At 46.4% G+C, this 26,700-nt stretch overlaps 3 protein-coding genes across 3 annotated transcripts in view; 1 reads left to right on the forward strand and 2 right to left on the reverse strand.

The window, feature by feature from the left end:
- LOC123096975 (ubiquitin-60S ribosomal protein L40-1-like) overlaps positions 1-22,024 on the reverse strand; it is a 153,475-nt gene extending 131,451 nt beyond the window's left edge. The window contains exons 1-2 of the mRNA XM_044518760.1: positions 21,922-22,024; positions 21,574-21,700 (exon numbers count right to left, since the gene is read on the reverse strand). Of these exons, the coding sequence (XP_044374695.1) occupies positions 21,574-21,700; positions 21,922-22,024 (230 nt within the window). The remainder of the gene's footprint in view (positions 1-21,573; positions 21,701-21,921) is intronic.
- LOC123098005 (blue copper protein) lies at positions 924-1,941 on the reverse strand. Its single transcript, XM_044519872.1, has 2 exons — positions 1,625-1,941; positions 924-1,458 (listed from the first exon to the last, which is right to left on the reverse strand). The coding sequence occupies exons 1-2, from the start codon at positions 1,884-1,886 to the stop codon at positions 1,103-1,105; spliced, it is 618 nt and encodes a 205-aa protein (XP_044375807.1). The 5' UTR covers positions 1,887-1,941; the 3' UTR covers positions 924-1,102.
- A 736-nt stretch (positions 22,025-22,760) lies between the features above and the next one.
- LOC123098003 (leucoanthocyanidin reductase-like) lies at positions 22,761-24,284 on the forward strand. The gene is made up of 5 exons (XM_044519871.1): positions 22,761-23,019; positions 23,099-23,248; positions 23,373-23,610; positions 23,680-23,883; positions 23,955-24,284. The coding sequence occupies exons 1-5, from the start codon at positions 22,816-22,818 to the stop codon at positions 24,212-24,214; spliced, it is 1,056 nt and encodes a 351-aa protein (XP_044375806.1). The 5' UTR covers positions 22,761-22,815; the 3' UTR covers positions 24,215-24,284.
- Positions 24,285-26,700: the final 2,416 nt, after the last annotated feature.

Below are 26,700 nucleotides of genomic sequence, written 5' to 3' on the forward strand. Positions count from 1 at the left end.
AACTTTTTTCAAAATCAATGAACTCTTTTCAAAACCGATGAACTTTTTTTCCGAATCGATGAACTCTTTTCAAAATCGACGAACTCTTCTGCAAAATGAATGAACTCTTTTCAAAATCGATGAACTCTTTTCTAAGTTGATGAACTTTTTTTCCAAAATAGATGAACTCTTGTGAACTTTTTTCAAAATCGATGAACTCTTTTCAAAATCGACGAACTCTTTTCAAAGTCGATGAACTCTTTTTTCAAAACTGATGAACATTTTTCCAAATCGATGAACTCTTTTAAAAAATCAATGAACTCTTTTCAAAATCGATGAACACTTTTTCAAAATCAATGAACTCTTTTCAAAACCGATGAACTTTTTAAAAATCAATGAATTTTTTTAATACGATTTTTCTTAAACCAATGAACTTTTCTGTAATTCATGAACTTTTTCCTAAATGCTTTCAAATAATTTAAAAATGATAGCGCTACATTAAACGTTCACATGTGTAGTAAATTGCGCGGCTACAAATATACATTATGAATTGGTCCTGTATTTGGTCAGTACCGCGTGGTAGTCCAGTTGGTTGGCCATAGCCCTCCCCTGTTGGAGGGCGCGAGTTTGACCCTCTACTTGAACTATTTTCTAGGTGTTTTTTCGAGCAAACGACCTTTATGCACTGATAGTTCAATCCTCTAGGACGTGGAACCGGCGCTCTCAAGCATAATCGGATAGAAAAAACATTTTTCGGCGGTGAACGGATGAATTTTTTTATGAAACGCACCTTACTTTATTAGTAGGTATTGATATGTCCTTACAAACACACATTTGCAGGAAAGTAGAAATACATATAAATTTTAAAGATGCCGAAGTCTTCTTCTTGCTGCATCCACCGATGCCATGCCGTGGGCATAGCTCGATGCCGTCTCTGGGCCTCTGCCTCGGCCACCAACTTTATAGACGATTAAGATTTTTAATTTTTCAAGCAACCGAGAACTATCTTTAAAACTTGAGGACGTATCAAGGGGGAAAAGACAGCCCAGGGTTACTACAGAAGTTGCAATTTTCCCAAGTCGTTGCTGAATGCTGATTAACACCTGATGGAAATGGAGACCATTCACAGCATCAGCAAAACAGCAAAGCCAACGTTCACAGCAACCCACATCGGAACCACCTCACCGAGCCCCGTCCCTGCCGTCCCGCCGGACAGCGGCTCGTAGTACGACGGTGGTATTTGTGGGAGGCCGCGGCCGCGCGCCACGGTGACGTCGAACCGCATCCCCCTCCGGCAGTGCTCCCCCTCGCCGGCGCCCGAGAAGAAGTAGTTTGCGCCCTCCGCAGCTAACATCACTGTCAAGAAGGCCTCCTCTGCCTTCCACCCGCCACCGATAGCGCCACCGTCGTAGCCGCAGAGCTTGTATATCGTAGAGTTGGTCGTGTGCACGACCGTGTTATCCGTGCGGGTCTTGAAGCCTGTAAATGCAAACCGAGATGATCATGTGACCGACATGATCCCAGAAATGAGGGCAATTCGTGCTAGATTCGCACCGAATTCAGTTGTTCCGAACAGAGACTAATAAGATTTTGAGTTGCCCCCTGCACGCCGAAGCTAAAGGAAATGCAGTGAAAGAAGACATACTGAGGTAGTCGCCGAGGTAGAAGGTGCGGTTGGCTGCCCAGGCCGAGTAGTTGGCCGTCGAGGCATTCGCCTTGCCGTCAAACAACCACCCGGCACCGTCGCCGACGGTGTGGTTCGTGCCGAACGGTGGCAGTGCCGACGCCGTCGTGTTCCGGCTCGCCGTCGCATTGCTTGAAGCTGCCTTGACTGTTGGGGAGACGGCACCGAGGAGTAATCCTACCGCCATGGACGTTGAGACAAGATAGCTCATGGCATGCATCATGGGAGGAAATCGCTGATGCCTAAGCTGCTAAAACCTGTGTTCGTACTCGGCTGTTAAGTTGCTGATAAGTCTTGTACTAATCTGGTTGTAAACTGACATGGTTAATTACCATTGTAGCGCATGATTATTTTTTGGGATGTCAACGGTGTATGCTGCGGCCCCCAGATCGGGTCGGCGCCGTCCAGGGATTACTGCTGCAGGAACCTTCCTACATGGCCGGTGATGAGATCCATACACAAGTACTTTAAAGAATTGATCCTAGTATTTGTCTGAATTGTCTAGACCTTTGGCGTCCTAACAGGAGTTTTTTAATGGCAAATGCTACCAATGTATTCTTTCTCAGACCTGCAATGAAAAACTATATGTGATGGGGTTTACGCCTTTTTCTTAGGGATATAAGCCGTCTTAAGGCATTTCTAACAAATCCCTTATAACCAGCTGTTTTACTTCTCTAACCGGCACTTAGCCGATCCCGTCATAAGGAGTGTAATTTTTACCTTGTCCCTAAATTTGTTCCTATATTTACTCCGTCTCAAGGCGGTCGAGTATGATTTTTCTTCAACCAAAGACCTCCTCGTGGCTAGCCGGCAACTCACGTGAACCTCCCATGGCCTCGCCTGTGACCTCGGGCCTCGCCGGTGACCCCTGCCTATACTACTATTGGTACGGCCACTGTTAAAATAAATCCGAGGCACTTCATCGATCGTCCGAGGATCAAGCAATCACACGAGCACGACACCGAGATTTGTTAACGAGGTTCACCGATATGGCTACATCCCCGGGCTTGACTACGGGCGCTCCTCCCCGTGACACCGTCACAATACCGCACACCGGCCACCCGGGCGCCGGCACACGCCGCCGGCTCCCCCTTGCGTGCCTGTGCTATTATGTTGGCATAGGTTACATCGTGTGTCTAAGCCCGCTATATATGAGAGGCCTAGAATACAAGTGTCCTACTTGGACACGACTCCATATCCTATCTAAACACAATACAACTATAAATCCAACTATAACCTACCTTGTACATAATATTCGACACAACTCTAACAAACTCCACCTTGGCGAATATTCTCCACCACCTTGAATTCGCCAATGCGTCAAACTTCCATGTACATTGGACTTGAGCTTATCCCATGAGTACCGTTGCTACTCCAAAGACTCCATGCGACTCCACCTGCAACTTGTAGTCCCTTCTTTTTTTACCACAATCAACACTCAAGCAAAATTAAGTTCCTTGTTACTCTAGTTTGTGCTCCTAACTTCCAGAGTATCCGTCCAACGCCATCACACACTGATCACTAACCTGCGTGAAAAGTGAACAACTCACATATTGGGTATCACACATAAGAGTTACCTGAACTCAACATCACCGCTCCTTTCTTGACCGTCTATCTCAAACTTGAAGGAATTTCACCGTTGCTTGTAGTCGTCCCGAGTCAAATTCGCAGTTATCTCACCACATGTATGACCACCAGAGCCCTGGCCCGTCTCCATGTCACGTGCGCACCGCACGCCTCGCCGCTCTTACCGCGTCGAGCCTCCGCTGTCCTGATCGAGTCTCAAGGGTCGCGAACCCACACTACTCAACCCCCACTGCAGAGTATCACCGATCATCGCCGACCGGTGACGAGTTTCACGCTTCCATCAGACCACTGGGCTCCAGTCTGAATTACGTGTTGCTCGCTTTTTTCCCACCTACTGAATAGGCTTCGACCCCGTCGACTTACGCCGTAGCCCCTCAATCCAGCTCCACCTTCAACATGACTCCATGGTAGATGATCAGTCCACCCCTGCGCCTCATCGACTTCAAGCTCCGTGTATACACCACCTTGAATCAATCCCGCGCCATAGTCTTGTTGAAGCCGCACAAGCCTCGAGCATGTGCACCACGTGTTTCCACGCCCAGAAGTCGGTCACCATCAGCATCACGCCCCTATGTCGTCGTCGCTGATTCCACCACCGTCTTCTATACCAACTGACCCACGTCGATCCGTCAGACTGTCCAAGTCTGACCCAACCGAACTTATCCGACTGTATGACACGCTCAAGGCTCCTAAATCGTCTTCCGCGAATTTCCATTCATCACATGATAATTCCATCTTAGCTGACATGACTTCCCGCAACGCCTTCAAGCATCCATGTTGTGCCAACAAAATTTCCACCCCTGTCTGTCATAACCCAAGGTGTTCAGTTCCATCGAACTTCTTCATCTCAAACCTAGTACCCGTTGGCTTCATGGTTCTTTGTATGACGGACCCTTGAAAAATTATCAGAGATTTCCACGCGATGCCCAAGTACACAACATGTGTACTACTAGTTAACTAGTTGGTCTTCACGTGATTCCTCCCTGCATTGGCCGCAATTGGGGATGCTAGTGCTGCTCTTGTGTCAAATCCGTACGCGAGTATTGCTCTGATGGATACGCTTTCCGCTGACTGATTGCCCGCCTATCCGCGTCATACATGAAGACTCGGTCTCCTTTTTTTCCCAAACAAATCTCCTAAGTCGATCGGCCCTGCACCGCAGCCCTGCCATGTAGCACGCTGCCACACGCACCAGCTAGCCCCGGTGGGCCAGCCCACATCGTGCGTCGCTTGTCTTGGCTTCAGGTGCGCCGCCTGTACGCTCGCCCGATGGATCAACACGATCAATCGCCGCACGTTTGCTGCCGCCGATGCTTTCGCCTCATGTCTGCATCTCGATCTGATTACTGCTCAAAGATCACAGCACGACCAATCCTGCCTCGATGGTAACTCGCCGACGATATTCATCCCGTACTACGATCGCTTCCGCAGATTTATGTCGATGCATCTTCTTCCTCTAGATCAACTCTCGCCGCCTCCGAACAACCTAGCTCATGATACCACTTGTTAAAATAAATCCGAGGCACTTCATCGATCATCCGAGGATCAAGCAATCACACGAGCACGACACCGAGATTTGTTAACGAGGTTCACCGATATGGCTACATCCCCGGGGCTTGACTACGGGCGCTCCTCCCCGTGACACCGTCACAATACCGTACACCGGCCACCCGGGCGCCGGCACACGCCGCCGGCTCCCCCTTGCGTGCCTGTGCTATTATGTTGGCATAGGTTATATCGTGTGTCTAGCCCCGCTATATATGAGAGGCCTAGGATACAAGTGTCCTACTTGGACACGACTCCATATCCTATCTAAACACAATACAACTATAAGTCCAACTATAACCTACCTTGTACATAATATTCGACACAACTCTAACAGCCACGAAATGTTGCAGCTGCTTCTCGCCGCCGCTGGTGTGTGCTGTTGCTGCTACTGCTCGCCGCTGTTGGTGTGTACTGCTGCTGTTGCTACTCCTCCCCGCTGCGTGCTGCTGTTGCTACTCCTCCCCGCTGCGTGCTGCTGTTGCTACTCCTCCCCGTTGCGTGCTGCTGGTGCGTCCTGCTGCTGCTTGCCGTCGGTGTATGCCGCTCGCCGATGCTCCTCCCCGGAATGCGCTGCTGCTGCTGCTCCTCCTCACCGTTGCGTGCTGCTACTGCTGCTGCTCGTCTCTACTCCTCCCCGCTGCGTGCTGCTACTGCTGCTGCTCGCCTCGTCATTGCGTGCTGCTGCTGCTCGCCACCGCTGGTGCGTGCTGTTGCTGCTTGCCGTCGGTGTGTGCTGCTCGCCGCTGCTCCTCCCCCGCAGCGTGCTGCTACTGCTGCTACTCCTCCCCACTGCGTGCTGCTACTGCTGCTGCTCGCCGTCGTCGGTGCATACTACTGCTGCTCCTCCCAGTTGCATGCCTCTGCTGCTGCTTGCCGCCAGCATGGTCACCATGGTTGCCACTCGCCGTAGAGGTGCATAGCAAGTGTTCGACGAAATGTATGAGCAAAATTTAAGTTTACTCTGTTATATACTCCCTCGGTTTCAAAATATAAGTTGCATTGGTTTCCGTGCAAGTCAACCATTTAAATGTTTGACCAAGATTATAGAATAAAATAGTAACATCTGCAATACATAATAGATAAAATATGAAACTACTTTTCATGATGGATCATATGATATAATTTTTGTATTGTGAATGTTGATATATTTTTCTAAAATTTGGTCAAACTTGCACTCGTTTGACTTTTTAAAAACAAATACACCTTATATAAAGGAACGGAGGGAGTATATGGGATCGGTTAGGTCCGGCCAAAACTAAGTGGAGTAAATATGTTCCACTAAGGTTTACTCCTCTATTTTCTAAGGGATAGGTTAGAAATGCCCTTAGTGGTAATTCGTTGTAAATCTCCATGTTTTCCAGTTTTTTTCTTTTTTGAAATTTGGGTTTTCCAGATCTACGAGGGGGGAGGGGGTAATGCCACACGTATGGGAGGCTTACGGGCTATCTACAGGTTGATTGGAAAGCAATGTCACGTGGATGATTGTAGTTGGATTTGAGGAGCAATGCTACACGCATAGGCAGTTTTTTACTGAATTTTATGGGGATGCTTAGCTGGGATAAATTGATTGGAAGAAAAGGTGATGAGGTCCCCACACCCCTTAAAAATCAAGGGGGTGGAGATTAGTTAACGAAGGAATCTCGTAAAGCCGCCGTATTACTCTGTTGGTCTAGAATTTTCCGGATTTGAGCCCCACCCCCTGAAATTCAGAAAGGGGGGGGGGGGGTTGCACTTCGCTCACTCATTTTCCTACCACGGGCTTCCTACGCTTCACGGATCAGTTGGACCGTTCGGGCCAGCTGTGTACACCGCCAGAGTAGACCACCTTCCAACGGGCTCTTAGTAGTATGGTTGCTCGAGATGACTCAAAGACAACCTTCTGTATTTGAGAGAGTAATTAAGTAATCATGGTTTACATGCAGCTGGCCCGAACTGTAAAATTCAGTAAATGAATCAACTTCTTAATACTGAGAAGTTGATTCATTGACACATGGCACTTCAGTACCTCCTGTACTTATTCTTCTTTTGCCTCAACCGTAAATAATAGTTTGCACACAATACATCAGATAAGAAAAATGAATAGATTATTAGCTAATTCGCATCAATTGTATCTAAATAAATATAAATATCCAAAAGTACAAATTTTAATATCCAATAGTAACTGTCAAAACATAGATGTTCCTATTTATACGAAAATGTTTTATCATGAGAGTGTTAGTGTGGATGGAACATATGCCCCTACAGTGCATACCAGAAGAAAAAAAACAGGGTCGTCACATAAAAAAGCGGGGGAGTTGGAAAGTCTATTAAATCGAGTAAAATGTTGTATAGGACACTATGACTAGAGTATGCATCATGAAAGAATTAATTTTATTTTTAATCAAAAAATAATAATTTTATTTCTGAATATCATCAGCAACGAATCGTATTCGAACAAGATCTATGAGGCAAAGAACATGACTTCTTCTTTCTTCCATAAAGGGACAATGGATGAAGTTTCACCTGGTTGTTGTGGCCACACTTCTTGCGGCAGTTTGTAGCTCTAAGAGGCAGCCGAGCATAGCACCTGCAAGAGAATAGAGGTAATATCACCAGAGGTCATAGAACTTACGTTGGATGTTCAGTTTGGTGCTAAAATTTTGAAAATACGGATTTGTAGTCACCCAACTTGCGTTCTCGTGCAAATACGGTCACCTTATCCGTATCCGGACGTATCCTGCGCTTACGTGGCATGACTGAGACCATTTTATTTACAGAAACATCCCTGCTTTGTTTATAGTTGCACAGAAGCCCCCTCATCAGCACATGTGGGTCACACTTGATAGAGAAATGAGAAAAAAAGGCCGAGCGCACGTCACGCTTGACAGAGAAAGAAACAAAAAGGGCCGTGTGAGGCTTGGACTCGCGATGCCATGCACGCGCATGTTGGGTTATGTAGTAATTTCAAAAAAATTCCTACGCACACACAGGATCATGGCGATGCATAGCAACGAGAGGGGAGAGTATTGTCCACGTACCCTCGTAGACCGAAAGCGGAAGCGTTAGCACAACGCGGTTGATGTAGTCGTACGTCTTCACGATCCGACTGATCAAGTACCGAACGCACGACACCTCCGAGTTCAGCACACGTTCAGCTCGATGACGTCCCTCGAACTCCGATCCAGCCGAGCTTTGAGGGCGAGTTTCGTCAGCACGATGGCGTGGTGACCATGATGATGTTCTACCGACGCAGGGCTTCGCCTAAGCACCGCTACGATATTATCGAGGTGGATTCTGGTGGAGGGGGGCACCGCACACGGCTAAGAGATCAATGATCAATTGTTGTGTCTATGGGGTGCCCCCTGCCCCCGTATATAAAGGAGCAAGGGGGGAGAGGCGGCTGGCCAGGAGGAGTCCTACTCCCACCGGGAGTAGGACTCCCTCCCTTGTTGGATTAGGAGAAGGGGGAAAGGAGGAGGGAGAGAAGAAGGAAAGGGGGCGCCGCCCCCCCCCCCCCCCTCCTTGTCCAATTCGGACTAGAGGGGAAGGGGGCGCGCGGCCTGCCCTGGCCGCCCCTCCTCTTCTCCACTAAGGCCCATGTAGGCCCATTAAACCCCCGGGGGGTTCCGGTAACCCCCGGTACTCCGGTATATATCCGATAACAACCGGAACCATTCCAATGTCCGAATATAGTCGTCCAATATATCAATCTTCATGTCTCGACCATTTCAAGACTCCTCGTCATGTCCGTGATCACATCCGGGACTCCGAACTACCTTCGGTACATCAAAACATATAAACTCATAATATAACTGTCATCGAAACTTTAAGCGTGCGGACCCTACGGGTTCGAGAACTATGTAGACATGACTGAGACACGTCTCCGGACAATAACCAATAGCGGAACCTGGATGCTCATATTGGCTCCCACATATTCTACGAAGATCTTTATCGGTCAAACCGCATAACAACATACGTTGTTCCCTTTGTCATCGGTATGTTACTTGCCCGAGATTCGATCGTCGGTATCTCAATACCTAGTTCAATCTCGTTACCGGCAAGTCTCTTTACTCGTTCTGTAATACATCATCCTGCAACTAACTCATTAGTTGCAATGCTTGCAAGGCTTATTGTGATGTGCATTACCGAGTGGGCCCAGAGATACCTCTCCGACAATCGGAGTGACAAATCCTAATCTCGAAATACGCCAACCCAACAAGTACCTTTGGAGACACCTGTAGAGCACCTTTATAATCACCCAGTTACGTTGTGACGTTTGGTAGCACACAAAGTGTTCCTCCGGTAAACGGGAGTTGCATAATCTCATAGTCATAGGAACATGTATAAGTCATGAAGAAAGCAATAGCAGAATACTAAACGATCGTGTGCTAAGCTAACGGAATGGGTCAAGTCAATCACATCATTCTCCTAATGATGTGATCCCGTTAATCAAATGACAACTCATGTCAATGGCTAGGAAACATAACCATCTTTGATCAACGAGCTAGTCAAGTAGAGGCATACTAGTGACACTCTGTTTGTCTATGTATTCACACAAGTATTATGTTTCCGGTTAATACAATTCTAGCATGAATAATAAACATTTATCATGATATAAGGAAATAAATAATAACTTTATTATTGCCTCTAGGGCATATTTCCTTCAGTCTCCCACTTGCACTAGAGTCAATAATCTAGATTACACAGTAATGATTCTAACACCCATGGAGCCTTGGTGCTGATCATGTTTTGCTCGTGGAAGAGGCTTAGTCAACGGGTCTGCAACATTCAGATCCGTATGTATCTTGCAAATTTCTATGTCTCCCACCTGGACTAGATCCCGGATGGAATTGAAGCGTCTCTTGATGTGCTTGGTTCTCTTGTGAAATCTGGATTCCTTTGCCAAGGCAATTGCACCAGTATTGTCACAAAAGATTTTCATTGGACCCGATGCACTAGGTATGACACCTAGATCGGATATGAACTCCTTCATCCAGACTCCTTCATTTGCTGCTTCCGAAGCAGCTATGTACTCCGCTTCACACGTAGATCCCGCCACAACGCTTTGTTTAGAACTGCACCAACTGACAGCTCCACCGTTCAATGTAAACACGTATCCGGTTTGCGATTTAGAATCGTCCGGATCAGTGTCAAAGCTTGCATCGACGTAACCATTTACGACTAGCTCTTTGTCACCTCCATAAACGAGAAACATATCCTTAGTCCTTTTCAGGTATTTCAGGATGTTCTTGACCGCTGTCCAGTGATCCACTCCTGGATTACTTTGGTACCTCCCTGCTAAACTTATAGCAAGGCACACATCAGGTCTGGTACACAGCATTGCATACATGATAGAGCCTATGGCTGAAGCATAGGGAACATCTTTCATCTTCTCTCTATCTTCTGCAGTGGTCGGGCATTGAGTCTTACTCAACTTCACACCTTGTAACACAGGCAAGAACCCTTTCTTTGCTTGATCCATTTTGAACTTCTTCAAAACTTTGTCAAGGTATGTGCTTTGTGAAAGTCCAATTAAGCGTCTTGATCTATCTCTATAGATCTTGATGCCCAATATATAAGCAGCTTCACCGAGGTCCTTCATTGAAAAACTCTTATTCAAGTATCCCTTTATGCTATCCAGAAATTCTATATCATTTCCAATCAGTAATATGTCATCCACATATAATATCAGAAATGCTACAGAGCTCCCACTCACTTTCTTGTAAATACAGGCTTCTCCAAAAGTCTGTATAAAACCAAATGCTTTGATCACACTATCAAAGCGTTTATTCCAACTCCGAGAGGCTTGCACCAGTCCATAAATGGATCGCTGGAGCTTGCACACTTTGTTAGCTCCTTTTGGATCGACAAAACCTTCCGGTTGCATCATATACAACTCTTCTTCCAGAAATCCATTCAGGAATGCAGTTTTGACATCCATTTGCCAAATTTCATAATCATAAAATGCGGCAATTGCTAACATGATTCGGACAGACTTAAGCATCGCTACGGGTGAGAAAGTCTCATCGTAGTCAATCCCTTGAACTTGTCGAAAACCTTTCGCAACAAGTCGAGCTTTATAGACAGTAACATTACCGTCAGCGTCAGTCTTCTTCTTGAAGATCCATTTATTCTCAATGGCTTGCCGATCATCGGGCAAGTCAACCAAAGTCCACACTTTGTTCTCATACATGGATCCCATCTCAGATTTCATGGCCTCAAGCCATTTTGCGGAATCTGGGCTCACCATCGCTTCTTCATAGTTTGTAGGTTCGTCATGGTCTAGTAACATAACCTCCAGAACAGGATTACCGTACCACTCTGGTGCGGATCTTACTCTGGTTGACCTACGAGGTTCAGTAACAACTTGATCTGAAGTTTCATGATCATCATCATTAACTTCCTCACTAATTGGTGTAGGTGTCACAGGAACCGGTTTCTGTGATGAACTACTTTCCAATAAGGGATCAGGTACAGTTACCTCATCAAGTTCTACTTTCCTCCCACTCACTTCTTTCGAGAGAAACTCCTTCTCTAGAAAGATTCCAAATTTAGCAACAAAAGTCTTGCCTTCGGATCTGTGATAGAAGGTGTACCCAACAGTCTCTTTTGGGTATCCTATGAAGACACATTTTTCCGATTTGGGTTCGAGCTTATCAGGTTGAAGCTTTTTCACATAAGCATCGCAGCCCCAAACTTTAAGAAATGACAACTTTGGTTTCTTGCCAAACCACAGTTCATAAGGCGTCGTCTCAACGGATTTCGATGGTGCCCTATTTAACGTGAATGCAGCCGTCTCTAAAGCATAACCCCAAAACGATAGCGGTAAATCAGTAAGAGACATCATAGATCGCACCATATCTAGTAAAGTACGATTACGACGTTCGGACACACCATTACGCTGTGGTGTTCCGGGTGGCGTGAGTTGCGAAACTATTCCGCATTGTTTCAAATGAAGACCAAACTCGTAACTCAAATATTCTCCTCCATGATCAGATCGTAGAAACTTTATTTTCTTGTTACGATGATTTTCAACTTCACTCTGAAATTCTTTGAACTTTTCAAATGTTTCAGACTTATGTTTCATTAAGTAGATATACCCATATCTGCTTAAATCATCTGTGAAGGTGAGAAAATAACGATACCCGCCGCGAGCCTCAATATTCATCGGACCACATACATCTGTATGTATGATTTCCAACAAATCTGTTGCTCGCTCCATAGTTCCGGAGAACGGCGTTTTAGTCATCTTGCCCATGAGGCACGGTTCGCAAGTACCAAGTGATTCATAATCAAGTGGTTCCAAAAGTCCATCAGTATGGAGTTTCTTCATGCGCTTTACACCGATATGACCTAAACGGCAGTGCCACAAATAAGTTGCACTATCATTATCAACTCTGCATCTTTTGGCTTCAATATTATGAATATGTGTATCACTACTATCGAGATTCAACAAAAATAGACCACTCTTCAAGGGTGCATGACCATAAAAGATATTACTCATATAAATAGAACAACCATTATTCTCTGATTTAAATGAATAACCGTCTCGCATCAAACAAGATCCAGATATAATGTTCATGCTCAACGCTGGCACCAAATAACAATTATTCAGGTCTAAAACTAATCCCGAAGGTAGATGTAGAGGTAGCGTGCCGACCGCGATCACATCGACTTTGGAACCATTTCCCACGCGCATCGTCACCTCGTCCTTAGCCAATCTTCGCTTAATCCGTAGTCCCTGTTTCGAGTTGCAAATATTAGCAACAGAACCAGTATCAAATACCCAGGTGCTACTGCGAGCATTAGTAAGGTACACATCAATAACATGTATATCACATATACCTTTGTTCACCTTGCCATCCTTCTTATCCGCCAAATACTTGGGGCAGTTCCGCTTCCAGTGACCAGTCTGTTTGCAGTAGAAGCACTCAGTCTCAGGCTTAGGTCCAGACTTGGGTTTCTTCTCCTGAGCAGCAACTTGTTTGCTGTTCTTCTTGAAGTTCCCCTTCTTCTTCCCTTTGCCCTTTTTCTTGAAACTGGTGGTCTTGTTGACCATCAACACTTGATGCTCCTTCTTGATTTCTACCTCCGCAGCCTTTAGCATTGCGAAGAGCTCGGGAATTGTCTTATCCATCCCTTGCATGTTATAGTTCATCACGAAGCTCTTGTAGCTTGGTGGCAGTGATTGAAGAATTCTGTCAATGACGCTATCATCCGGAAGATTAACTCCCAGTTGAATCAAGTGATTGTTATACCCAGACATTTTGAGTATATGCTCACTGACAGAACTATTCTCCTCCATCTTACAGCTGTAGAACTTATTGGAGACTTCATATCTCTCAATCCGGGCATTTGCTTGAAATATTAACTTCAACTCCTGGAACATCTCATATGCTCCATGACGTTCAAAACGTCGTTGAAGTCCCGGTTCTAAGCCGTAAAGCATGGCACACTGAACTATCGAGTAGTCATCAGCTTTGCTCTGCCAGACGTTCATAACATCTGGTGTTGCTCCTGCAGCAGGTCTGGCACCTAGCGGTGCTTCCAGGACGTAATTCTTCTGTGCAGCAATGAGGATAATCCTCAAGTTACGGACCCAGTCCGTGTAATTGCTACCATCATCTTTCAACTTTGCTTTCTCAAGGAACGCATTAAAATTCAACGGAACAACAGCACGGGCCATCTATCTACAATCAACATAGACAAGCAAAATACTATCAGGTACTAAGTTCATGATAAATTTAAGTTCAATTAATCATATTACTTAAGAACTCCCACTTAGATAGACATCCCTCTAATCCTCTAAGTGATCACGTGATCCAAATCAACTAAACCATGTCCGATCATCACGTGAGATGGAGTAGTTTCAATGGTGAACATCACTATGTTGATCATATCTACTATATGATTCACGCTCGACCTTTCGGTCTCAGTGTTCCGGGTGTGATAGGCTCGTCAAGTTTAACCTAAGTATTCCGCGTGTGCAATTGTTTTGCACCCGTTGTATTTGAACGTAGAGCCTATCACACCCGATCATCAAGTGGTGTCTCAGCACGAAGAACTTTCGCAACGGTGCATACTCAGGGAGAACACTTATACCTTGATAATTTAGTGAGAGATCATCTTATAATGCTACCGTCAATCAAAGCAAGATAAGATGCATAAAAGATAAACATCACATGCAATCAATATAAGTGATATGATATGGCCATCATCTTCTTGTGCTTGTGATCTCCATCTCCGAAGCACCGTTATGATCACCATCGTCACCAGCGCGACACCTTGATCTCCATCGTAGCATCGTTGTCGTCTCGCCAACTTATGCTTCTACGACTATCGCTACCGCTTAGTGATAAAGTAAAGCATTACAGGGCGTTTGCATTGCATACAATAAAGCGACAACCATATGGCTCCTGCTAGTTGCCGATAACTCGGTTACAAAACATGATCATCTCATACAATAAAATTTAGCATCATGCCTTGACCATATCACATCACAACATGCCCTGCAAACCTATGCATCAAAACCACAACGATAGTTTGTCAAGTTGGTGTTGTTTTAACCTTCGCAAGGACCAGGCGTAGCCACACTCGGTTCAACTAAAGTTGGAGAAACTGACACCCGCTAGTCACCTGTGTGCATAGCACGGCGGTAAAACCAGTCTCGCGTAAGCGTACGCGTAATGTCGATCCGGGCCGCTTCATCCAACAATACCGCCGAACCAAAGTATGACATGCTGGTAAGCAGTATGACTTGTATCGCCCACAACTCACTTGTGTTCTACTCGTGCATATGACATCTACGCATAAAACCTGGCTCGAATGCCACTGTTGGGTTATGTAGTAATTTCAAAAAAATTCCTACGCACACACAGGATCATGGTGATGCATAGCAACGAGAGGGGAGAGTATTGTCCACGTACCCTCATAGACCAAAAGCGGAAGCGTTAGCACAACGCGGTTGATGTAGTCGTACGTCTTCACGATCCGACCGATCAAGTACCGAACGCACGGCACCTCCGAGTTCAGCACACGTTCAGCTCGATGACGTCCCTCGAACTCCGATCCAGCCGAGCTTTGAGGAAGAGTTTCGTTAGCACGACGGCGTGGTGACCATGATGATGTTCTACAGACGCAGGGCTTCGCCTAAGCACCGCTACGATATTATCGAGGTGGATTCTGGTGGAGGGGGGCACCGCACACGGCTAAGAGATCAATGATCAATTGTTGTGTCTATGGGGTGCCCCTGCCCCCGTATATAAAGGAGCAAGGGGGGAGAGGCGGCCGGCAAGGAGGAGGCGCGCCAGGAGGAGTCCTACTCCCACCGGGAGTAGGACTCCCTCCCTTCCTTGTTGGATTAGGAGAAGGGGGGAAGGAGGAGGGAGAGAAGAAGGAAAGGGGGGCGCCCCCCCCTCCTTGTCCAATTCGGACTAGAGGGGGAGGGGGCGCGCGGCCTGCCCTGGCCGCCCCTCCTCTTCTCCACTAAGGCCCATGTAGGCCCATTAAACCCCCGGGGGGGTTCCGGTAACCCCCGGTACTCCGGTATATATCCGATAACCCCCGGAACCATTCCGGTGTCCGAATATAGTCGTCCAATATATCAATCTTCATGTCTCGACCATTTCGAGACTCCTCATCATGTCCGTGATCACATCCGGGACTCTGAACTACCTTCGGTACATCAAAACATATAAACTCATAATATAATTATCATCGAAACTTTAAGCGTGCGGACCCTACGGGTTCGAGAACTATGTAGACATGACCGAGACACGTCTCCGGCCAATAACCAATAGCGGAACCTGGATGCTCATATTGGCTCCCACATATTCTACGAAGATCTTTATTGGTCAAACCGCATAACAACATACGTTGTTCCCTTTGTCATCGGTATGTTACTTGCCCGAGATTCGATCGTCCGTATCTCAATACCTAGTTCAATCTCGTTACCGGCAAGTCTCTTTACTCGTTCTGTAATACATCATCCCGCAACTAACTCATTAGTTGCAATGCTTGCAAGGCTTATTGTGATGTGCATTACCGAGTGGGCCAGAGATACCTTTCGGACAATTGGAGTGACAAATCATAATCTCGAAATACGCCAACCCAACAAGTACCTTTGGAGACACCTGTAGAGCACCTTTATAATCACCCAGTTACGTTATGACGTTTGGTAGCACACAAAGTGTTCCTCCGGTAAACGGGAGTTGCATAATCTCATAGTCATAGGAACATGTATAAGTCATGAAGAAAGCAATAGCAGAATACTCAACGATCGTGTGCTAAGCTAACAGAATGGGTCAAGTCAATCACATCATTCTCCTAATGATGTGATCCCGTTAATCAAGTGACAACTCATGTCAATGGCTAGGAAACATAACCATCTTTGATCAACGAGCTAGTCAAGTAGAGGCATACTAGTGACACTCTGTTTGTCTATGTATTCACACAAGTATTATGTTTCCGGTTAATACAATTCTAGCATGAATAATAAACATTTATCATGATATAAGGAAATAAATAATAACTTTATTATTGCCTCTAGGGCATATTTCCTTCAGCGCATGGCTTGAGCAAACCATTGTACTAAGCACGTCTTTAAACAAATACACCTTATTTCACTTTATAATGTAAGCAGGATCAGCTGATATTTTCACAAACTTGCAAGCTGGGGTCACCTACTGGATGCGCAGTACTAACCACTGGGACATGCTCAAGCTTTGTTCTTTTGTAGTTTCAATTTATATATTTTAATGCCAAAAAAATTTGAATTCAAAATCCATTTGAATAAATTATGGCGAAAAAATCTGCTCATCCTCGAGTAGTCGTCGTTGCCAACATATAAAATTCTAGGTTTCTCATTAGACACATGAACAAGTATGGATTCCAAAATGAAAAAAAAACTCGCTCACGCTCGAAATGGTTGAAAATTCTTTCAGATAAACCAACAAATTTTTTGTTTGAATTCAAATAATTTAAAATTTAGAAGTCTAGATAAATAAAATATAACGCATAATGATATATCATTTTATCCTGATGTTTGTCCATTAATTAGCTTGCAACTGGCCCAGGTTTGAATCTTGTGAGGTTATATTTTTGCCACAAAAACATATTTCGGTACAAAAATAATCAAAATGTTTGTGCCTCGTGATTTGAATTCTAGACCTAGAGGTGTGAAGAAAACTATTCTACCGCAACGTTACAAAATTGGATTTTAATTTTAAGTGATCCAAGTCCATTTTGACAGCGGAGTTCAAACCAACCATAAACAATTTGAGCGGAATGAAAAAAATTGTGCACCCTCTAAATTCATTTAGATAACTTGATATTAGAGCAAGCTTATTGCTAACATCATTGTTCTCTTTGTATATTCTTGAATTTATGGTTATCTCGGCTAAAAAAAGAATTTATTTGTTGCAAAAAAATAAAAGAAAAATAATTTGTTTGTCGGGTTGAACAATATAACAACATATGTATCTCAATACTAGACATCAAATGACGTCCAGTGTGGTGGTTAAAACGTGACACTGGATTGAAGAGGTTGCTGGTTTGAATCCAAACGGCACGATTAATTTTTAAATCTTTGAATCTTTCTCACGTCCACTGGCAGGTGAGTTCCTTATAGGTCCGACTGCCAAATGGGACCCACCGACTTAATTATCAGAACTTATTACGTGCGAATGAATTATACAGCCGCAATTATGAAAAAGCTGGGGGTGTTTCTATAAAATGGACGTTACACATGTCACACCTAACGCCTCCTCCACCAACAGTCGTTGACAGTGGGGCCATGCATGCGTGGCACGCCATGCAAGCGGCGGATACGCCCGCGTACATGTTTGGTGACCGTATTTACTCCATAATGCAAGTTGGATGACCACAAATCCGTATTTTTGAAGTTCTAGCACCAAACTGAACATAAAAACCAAGTTCTGTGACTCCGGTTGATATTACCTCAAGAGAATAGTGACAAAATGCTAATTAGGACAATCACATCCCTATGATACGCAAAGACCACGATGGAACCTCCTTCTAGAAGAAGAAAAAAGGTTGACAATCGCTCCTACATAGTTGCATTGCATCACATCTACACTTATCTCTTAGGGTACACATCACCAACTTACTTGTCAAGAGCTAAATCATGTACACAAACACAACAATTAGGAAATGGTGTGATGGGATAGACAATGCCTACTTTTATCACATGTAATGATCGATGCGAGTCACATGTAATCATGTACACACACAGGCAATTATGTGAAGAACAGCTAAATAAGTCGGGGCTTACACACCAGGAAGGCCTTGGCGAAGGTCTTTTTTTTTTCATGAGAGGTTTTATTAACGTTAGTGGTGGCCAATCGACGAGTTTTTGGGAAGATATTTGGTTAGTTGACACTTCATTAGCTCTTCAATATCTGAACCTTTATAATATTATAGTTAGGAAGGAGGCCACGGTGGCAGCTGTCTTGGGGTTAATTAGCCCATTGAATAGTTAATTTAGCAGAGCCTTACTCAGTGACAAATGAACTGGCTGGATCCATTTGGTTAGTACGTTGGTGTCGATCAATTTAATTGAGATGTCTGTATCGTTACAGTGGAGGTTGACTAACAATGGTGTCTTCCCCGATGTATGCGGATTTTATAAATTCTGGGTCTATTTTTCGCACAACACATCTGAAAAAACAGAAGTTCTAATATCAAAGTTTTCATGTGATTCTTACAGAGGGAGTTAGTTCTTACAAAAGATAATTTTGCAAAACATAATTGACCGCGTAGCACAAAATGTTCATTTTGCGATTAATAGAAAACAATTCATCATTTATTCATTTCATATCCGTTTGCTACATTGATTTGGTGCATGATTCATGTTACTTTCAATTTATCACGACCAACAAGTATACCAAATTGGTTTGGTAATTGGTTAGGTGGTATTCACCACTGAAGGGTCAAATCCGTGTGGGAGTTTGTGTCCTTCATTGGGCAATTTGTATTTGCCAGAATAATTGTGTATTTAACCAAGCATCTATTCCAAAAAAAATGTAGGTTACCTACAGAGCCATGCATCGCATCAATCTGTATGTGATCATCACTGCAGCCTGTAGACGTGGGAGGGCTTATGGCCTTCGGGTCCAGACATTTTGAAACGGTCATGAGTTTTGTTCAACCAGTTTGGCTGGCGTGCTAGTACCCGACTATGTGGATGAGCTATGTAATTTTGCTTCCGACTGGACTTGTCATGTTTTGCTATAAGCATTTTGGTACCAGCTATCGAGTGGGATTTGCACTTCGCTCACTCATTTTCCTAGCACGGGCTTCCTATGCTTCACGGATCAGTTGGACCGTTCGTGCCAGCTGTGTGCACCGCCAGAGTAGACCACCTTCCAACGGGCTCTTAGTAGTATGGTTGCTCGTGACGACTCAAAGACAACCTTCTGTATTTGAGAGAGTAATTATGTAATCATGGTTTACACCCAGCGGGACGTTACAACGAGGTAATTAAACAGGACATGAACTGTGAATCTCAGATGATATGACTATATGAGTAGTGAGAAGTTGATTCATTGACACATGGCACTTTAGTACCTCCTGTACTTGTTCTTCTTTGGCCTCAACTGTAAATAATAGTTTGCACACAATACATCAGATAAGAAAAATGAATAGATTATTCGCTAATTCGCATCAATTGTATCTAAATAAATATAAATATCCAACAGTAACTAAATAAATATAAATATTCAATAGTTACTGTCAAAACCTAGAAGTTCCTATTTATGCGAAAATGTTTTGTCATGAGAGTGTTAATGTGGATGGAACATATGCCCCTACAGTGCATATTAGAAGAAAAAAATCAGGGTCATCACATAAAAAAAAGCGGGGGAGTTGGAAAGTCTGTTAAATGGAGTAAAATGTTGTATACGACACTATGACTAGAGAATGCATCATGAAAGAATTAATTTTATTTTTAATCAAAAAATAATAATTTTATTTCTGAATATCATCAGCAATGAACCGTATTCGAACAAGATCTATGAGGCAAAGAACATGAGTTCTTCTTTCTTCCATAACGGGACAATGGATGAACTTTCACCTGGTTGGTGTGGCCACACTTTTTCTTGCGGCAGTTTGTAGCTCTAAGAGGCAGCCGAGCATAGCACCTGCAAGAGAATAGTGACAAAACGCTAATTAGGACAATCACATCCCTATGATACACAAAGACCACGATGGAACCTCCTTCTAGAAGAATAAAAAAGGTTGATAATCGCTCCTACAGAGTTGCATTGCATCACATCTACACTTATCTCTTAGGGTACACATCATCAACTTACTTGTCAAGAGCTAAATCATGTACACAAACATAACAATTAGGAAATGGTGTGACGGGATAGATAATGCCTACTTTTATCACATGTAATGATCGATGCGAGTCACATGTAATCATGTACACACACAGGCAATTATGTGAAGAACAGCTAAATAAGTCGGGGCTTACACACCGGGAAGGCCTTGGCAAAGGTCGTCTTTTTTTTCATGAGAGGTTCCATTAAGGTTAGTGGTGGCCAATCGACAAGTTTTTGGGAAGATACTTGGTTAGTTGACACTTCATTAGCTCTTCAATATCTGATCCCCATCGTGGCCGACTTGGCACTGAACAGCGATGACTGGCCCATCATGAGCTCCGGCAACCCCATCGGGCCGCCGGTAGAGTCGTATGGTAACCCGAGGCCCAGCCCGGCCGACATCATCGGAGCTGGCTCGGGCTCCAACCGCGGCGGCCATTGCTGCAGCGACCCCTCCGGGAACTGCATTTGCATGGGCTCCTAGTGGTGGTGCTGCTGCTGTTGATGCTGACCTGACGACGTCGACGCCGACGACGACGACGACGAGATGTCCAGGCCCAGCCCACGCAGGAACGAGGAGCTCGACGAGGTGGCGCCCATCTGCACCGCCTTCTGAAGCAGCGCCATGGCGGATTATGTGCGCGGACGGGGACGGCGACGGCGGCGGGAGCTGCTGCTGCCTGTCAGCCGCGGGGGCCGAGAACTGGGCGGACGCGGCGTCGGTCGCGAGGCACAGCAACGGGGGCTTGGCGGCCAGTGCGCACTCCGGGTACTGCGGCGCCTGGGCCACGGAAGACGGCGCGAACATGCTGCCGAGGAGGCTCTGCGACGTGGCCCAGACGCTGCTGGTGCTGGCACTGACATTGGCGCCGTTGACCGAGGGCGGGGACGGCATCAGCGGCTCCGGCGGCGTGTACTGGACGACGGGCTCAGGCGCAGCAGCGCCGATCTCCCGCTCTGCATGAAGCACAGGAGTCTCAGCAAATCAGCAGCAAGATTCAGATCACAGATAATAAAAGATTAACGTTAAGCGCTAAAAGCTGGTGCAATAGAGAGAGATAGGCCAGAAAGCAACGGGAGGGGGCTGACCATCATTACCTTGCTCCTCGTGCTGCTGCGGCGCGGGCGCCGGCGGTAGCTGTGGCCCGGCAGGGTGTTTCCTGCAGTTAGCTGCACCTTAACATCTAGTACTGCGGGTTAATTAGAGAAGATGGCAGGGTGTTTCCTGCAAAAGTGCGGACGAAGACCGGTCAAGCCACCTGGCTGCCACTTGTCAAGCTGTGATAGGTTGGGGACTAAATCATCACATCTAGTGCAAGTTGGGGTATGGTGGAGTTACATTTTGCAAGTTTGGGACTAAATCATCACATTCCATGCAAGTTAGGGTACTTGGGGTGCTTTTACCTCTACTTTTCCGCGGGGGCTCGCAGGCCGGGGGCGTACTTGTAGAAGCACCAGCCTCCGCCGAGGCGTAGCACGAGGTGGATCGTGGACTCCTTGTGGACACCGTGGTCGGCCAAGGTACGGCCGTCCGGCAGCTGCTTCCCCGCGTAGACGAGACGCTGCTGGTCCGGCGAGATTCCTGCGAAGATCCACGGTGCGACACGGGGTAATTAATAAACGGTGTGGCTGCTCTCTTTTTTTTTGCGGTGTGGCTGCTCTCGACCTCCAGGGTGGTGGTTGGGCATGGACGACGCACGGTATTACCTTCCTTGTCTTGGATCTTGGACTTGACATCGTCGACGGTGTGGCTGCTCTCGACCTCCAGGGTGGTGGTTGGGCATGGACGACGCACGGTATTACTTTCCTTATCTTGGATCTTGGACTTGACATCGTCGACGGTGTAGCTGCTCTCGACCTTCAGGGTGGTGGTCTTCCCCGTCGGCGTCTTGATGAAGATCTGCATCCGTGACTACTCTCCCCGCCGTACGTGCTTTCTTTCCTCCTTGGTTCTTGCTTCCGTTGCGGTCTTATGCTATTTTGCCGGCGGCCACGTTCCGGTCCGTAGCTCGTGCCTCAAGTTTACATTTTCCCAACGAAAGAAAGCGCGCCCGTCAAGTTACAGAGGCGCAAAAATGGTACTCCCTCTGTTCACTTTTATAAGGCTTTATAGATATTTCCGACAGTGTGTAAAACAGCACAATTTTACTTGTCTGAAACGACTTATAAAAGTGAACGAAAAGTGAACGGAGGGAGTAACTACTGCCACGTCTCTCGGCGGGGCAAACGCCACCAGCATTTGTCGTGGGGCTTGACTAAGGAAGGAACCTACGGCCCTTACCAGCCGGTCTGTGTAGAAGAATCAGGCCCAGCCAACAAGAGATCATACTACCCGTTTGACACGAACGGAGAGACGACAGTTGTGCAGAAATTTTGCACGATACAGAAGCATTTGATTCCTACGTACAGAGGGTCCCTGACCATTTACCACTCAGATGTGGATCTGGTCCCTTACCGTTGGATCTGGCAAAACTAGGATTCAGCAGCACCTAACGTTTGAGTTTGGGCTACCATGTCCATGTGTTTACCTACTCTTCTTCTGTAACCAGACCTGCCCGACAAGTGACAAGTAGGGTACAAAGGCAACCTCTATATAAGATCCAACTCTGCCGGTCAGCGTCTGCCAGCCGGTTGCTAGAACCGCCACCATCTGCTCATCAGCTTCTAGCAAGCTAGGCACGACGACGTACGGAAGCGATGCCGCCTTGTGAGGAAGAGGAAGTGCCTCGTTCCGGCCCGGCACTCATCGTGGGCGCCACCGGCTACATTGGTCGTTTCGTGGCGGAGGCCTGCCTCGACAGCGGGCGCAGGACCTTCATCCTCGTCCGCCCCGGCAACGCCTGCCCCGCCCGCGCGGCCTCCGTCGACGCGCTCCTACGCAAAGGCGCCTTGGTCGTCGAGGTATCATCATGCAGACACCCATATACTGTATGTAGTACATATGTTCACGTAGCTAGGTATGCGCCCTCTGAAATGCCAGGGCCGCGTCGACGGGAAAGACGGCGGGAGGTCCGTGGAGACGGCGCTCCGCGCGCACGGCGTCGAGGTGGTGATCTCGGTGATGGGCGGCGCCAACATCCTCGACCAGCTCGGCCTCATCAAAGCCATCCAAGCCGCCGGCACCGTCAAGGTACGCACGCGCGCACGCGCCAACACCTGCAAGTTTGTGTGTCCACTGCACTGTGACGTGCACGTAGCCACCTACACACCCGCATGCATGCATAATGGACCTGTATGCGCGGTGCGCACAACAGAGGTTTCTGCCGTCGGAGTTCGGGCACGACGTGGACAGGGCGCGCCCGGTGGGGGGCGGGGTGGGGTTCTACGAGGAGAAGCGGCGCGTCCGGCGGGCGGCGGAGGCGGCCGGCGTGCCCTACACCTACATCTGCTGCAACTCCATCGCCGGCTGGCCATACTTCGACAACATGCACCCGTCCGAGGTGCGCCCGCCGCTCGACCGCTTCCAGATCTACGGCGATGGCACCGTCAGAGGTATACCCACGCCTTGCCTTTCTCTTTGTTCCTTTACCGTGACTCAGCGATTCTGTCTGCACTGCACAGCGTTCTTCGTGGCTGGAACTGACATTGGCAAGTTCACGGTCAAGGCCGCGTATGACGCCCGGAGTATCAACAAGGTCGTCCACTTCCGCCCCGCCTGCAATCTCCTCAGCACCAACGAGATGGCCTGCCTCTGGGAGAGCAAGATCGGCCGGACACTGCCGCGCGTCACGCTTAGCAAGGAGGACTTGCTCGCCATGGCTGCAGGTACCTACTCATGCAGCTTGAGATTCAACGTAATTTTGGCTTCAAAATCTGATTCATCTTATGCATTGCAGAGGACGTCATCCCGGAGAGCATCGTCGCTTCGCTGACGCACGACATCTTTATAAACGGCTGCCAGACCAACTTCGGCATCGACGGGTCGAGAGACGTTGAAGTATCGAGCCTTTACCCTGACATTCCCTTCAGAACAATTGACGAATGCTTCGACGACTACGCTCATGGCCTCCACCTGGAGGAAGAAGCTGAAGAGAGCAGCAAGAAAAGCAACGCGACGTTGGTGGAGAGATTGGCAGTTTATCCTACGTGTGCTTAGATCAGATCGACAAGAGTGCAACCCGGCAACGTTTGTCTCGCTTTGTTTTTCTAGTTTGAGGCCTGTTTGCCCCCCCCCCCCCCCCCCCCCCCCCCCCCCCGCCGTTTTGCGAAAATTGATCTTGGCCGTTAAGGGATGTACAATGGTTGATAACAGTGTCTTATCTTACACTTGCCATGATAATCTAAAGATGGTAATAAAGCATGACGTACAATGGGTATGGGTTATTTAGGGCTTTGCTACACGTACCTTAGGTAGCTTACGTACTGGCTGACTTGGGCTAATCTGGCTGGAAGGAAAATTAGGCCCAGGACTGTGAAACTCTGTGTGTGTGTGTGTGCTGGGGCATTATTGGGTTGTCTATTACTCTTATCTTACTAATATCCCTAAATATGTAATGAGAGATTTGTTGCTAGATCATCTCTTAATTAAAAAAGGACGATCTTTTTCTTTTCATTTTCTATCTTCTTCAGCACAATTCATCCCATGTGACGCTCCTAAGATAATTATGTTGGAATGCACCCATTCAGCCGACAGCCCCATGTGAGTTGATTTTCTCTCATGTAGCTCCATTTGTAACTAACAGGCCTAGTCGACCTGTTATGTCGTTGGCCCAGAGACCACTGCAACCCAGAAGTTAAGTGAGTTATTTGAAGTATTCTTTTCTTCAACTGTCTGCCAATAATTCTCTTGGCTCAAAATTTGATCAAACTTCGAAATTGCAGCTAGCCAAATAGAGAAGTTAAGTGAACAATATGAAACAACACCAGAAAGTTAAGCAACACTATGGGCAGCAGTAGTAACAAATGTTGGTTCTATAAATCACCCTCGAAGGCCATTAGTATGAATAAGAATACATATGGAAACGATACAAACGAATGAACGGATGGAAATTAAAATATAAGCCAGAAAATAGACTCTGGGAGGTGGCTTTGGAGGTTGGTTGCCAGTCGTCCTGCTACTCGGTCATTTCGAGTTAGTGTTGCCCGCGTCCACCCACCCTTTTGCGCGTGCGGCATTTGGCTCTGTTCAAGCTCCCAGACACGCGCTTTTTTTAGTAGGTATGGTTCAGACACCCATCCTTTCGGTCCGGGAGTGGCCTAATCACCCTTACTAGCTAGACATGCATTGGTTGTCTGTGTCAGGTCCACACCATCACTTAAGCAATGCTATGTGCAGCACGCCTAACGATAGTTCACCTAAATTTCCAGTTTATGTTTGTTGTTTCGCTTCTTTGTTGTAGTTGGTATTTTCATCGTTGGGTGCAGTTGATCTCTTCAAATAATTAACTTAACTTCTATTTTATGTTTCAAACAGTTCACTTAACTTTCGAACCACCGATGATTTTTCTAGGCCACTGTTCTCCGCCCGCGGCCTCTTCACTTCGCTATGGTTATAATGTGCAGCTAGCCATCCACCAAAGAAAAAGCCTGCATGCCGCTACACGGATAGAACAAGTAGGACATATTAGGTCGTTCACACGTGTGATCCATCGTGTTACTCGTGCGAAAACTAATCGAAGTAAAAAAAAACTAAGCAACATGTTCTATCAATGATCTGCAAAGGGTACCTGGTTCCTTCAATAATATAAATGAACACAAACATGACGGTACCAAGAAGCATATGTATAACCATACTAAAAACATACTCATACCATAACCAATGCTATTCGTCCATGTCATATTGCTTTGCATATTCGTACATGATGTCATCCGGTCAGGTTCTGTGATGGCATGAGTACGAGTATTGAAAGTCAGCCTATACCAACCAGCTAGCCCTGATAGGGTACAACAGACGGGTGGACTGCCTTGGCTTTACCGTGAAGGCCCCATCGACTTCCTTCACCGGAACAACTGCTAGCAATACTCATACCACCCCCACGGGCAGGGCTGTCAGCCGGAGCATCCGAGCACGCCGCACTCAAAAATTGTGGGGCAAACTTACATCACGCTCATGTTCGCACAGGTCGAAGACGGAGCATGCGATGGTTAGAATTTTTTTTTATTTTTTTTTGGAAAAGGGGGGACTCTCCGGCCTCTGCATCAGGTCGATGCATACAGCCACTTAGATAAATAAAAATAGGTTCAACAATGTCGAATAGTTGTAAAAGAAAGCAACGTCGAGCTCACATAGACCTCGACACGAAAACAAAAAAGGTCATAAAGTCACAACCGGCTGGCAGAAATAAAGGTAGGAAAACTAATTGCCTATCCTATTACATGACCGCCATCCAAACCGGTAGAAGATATCCCGTGCTACCATCTCCCACCGGACAGATCCAGTAACCAAACGCTCCCTGGCCTCCGTCGGAGTGAGTAGGAACCACATACGGATCAACACCGTAGCACGGAATACAACTTGCAAAAAATGAATAGTAGTTATTCTGTTAAAAGCCAAATCATTTCTGCAGTTCCAAATTGCCCATAACAACGCACAAACTCCTACACGAATGTGTCTAGCTGTAACGGACTCTACCCCATCCAGCC

This window comes from Triticum aestivum, chromosome 4D, assembly GCF_018294505.1.
Source record: "Triticum aestivum cultivar Chinese Spring chromosome 4D, IWGSC CS RefSeq v2.1, whole genome shotgun sequence".
Classification (NCBI taxonomy): domain Eukaryota; kingdom Viridiplantae; phylum Streptophyta; class Magnoliopsida; order Poales; family Poaceae; genus Triticum; species Triticum aestivum.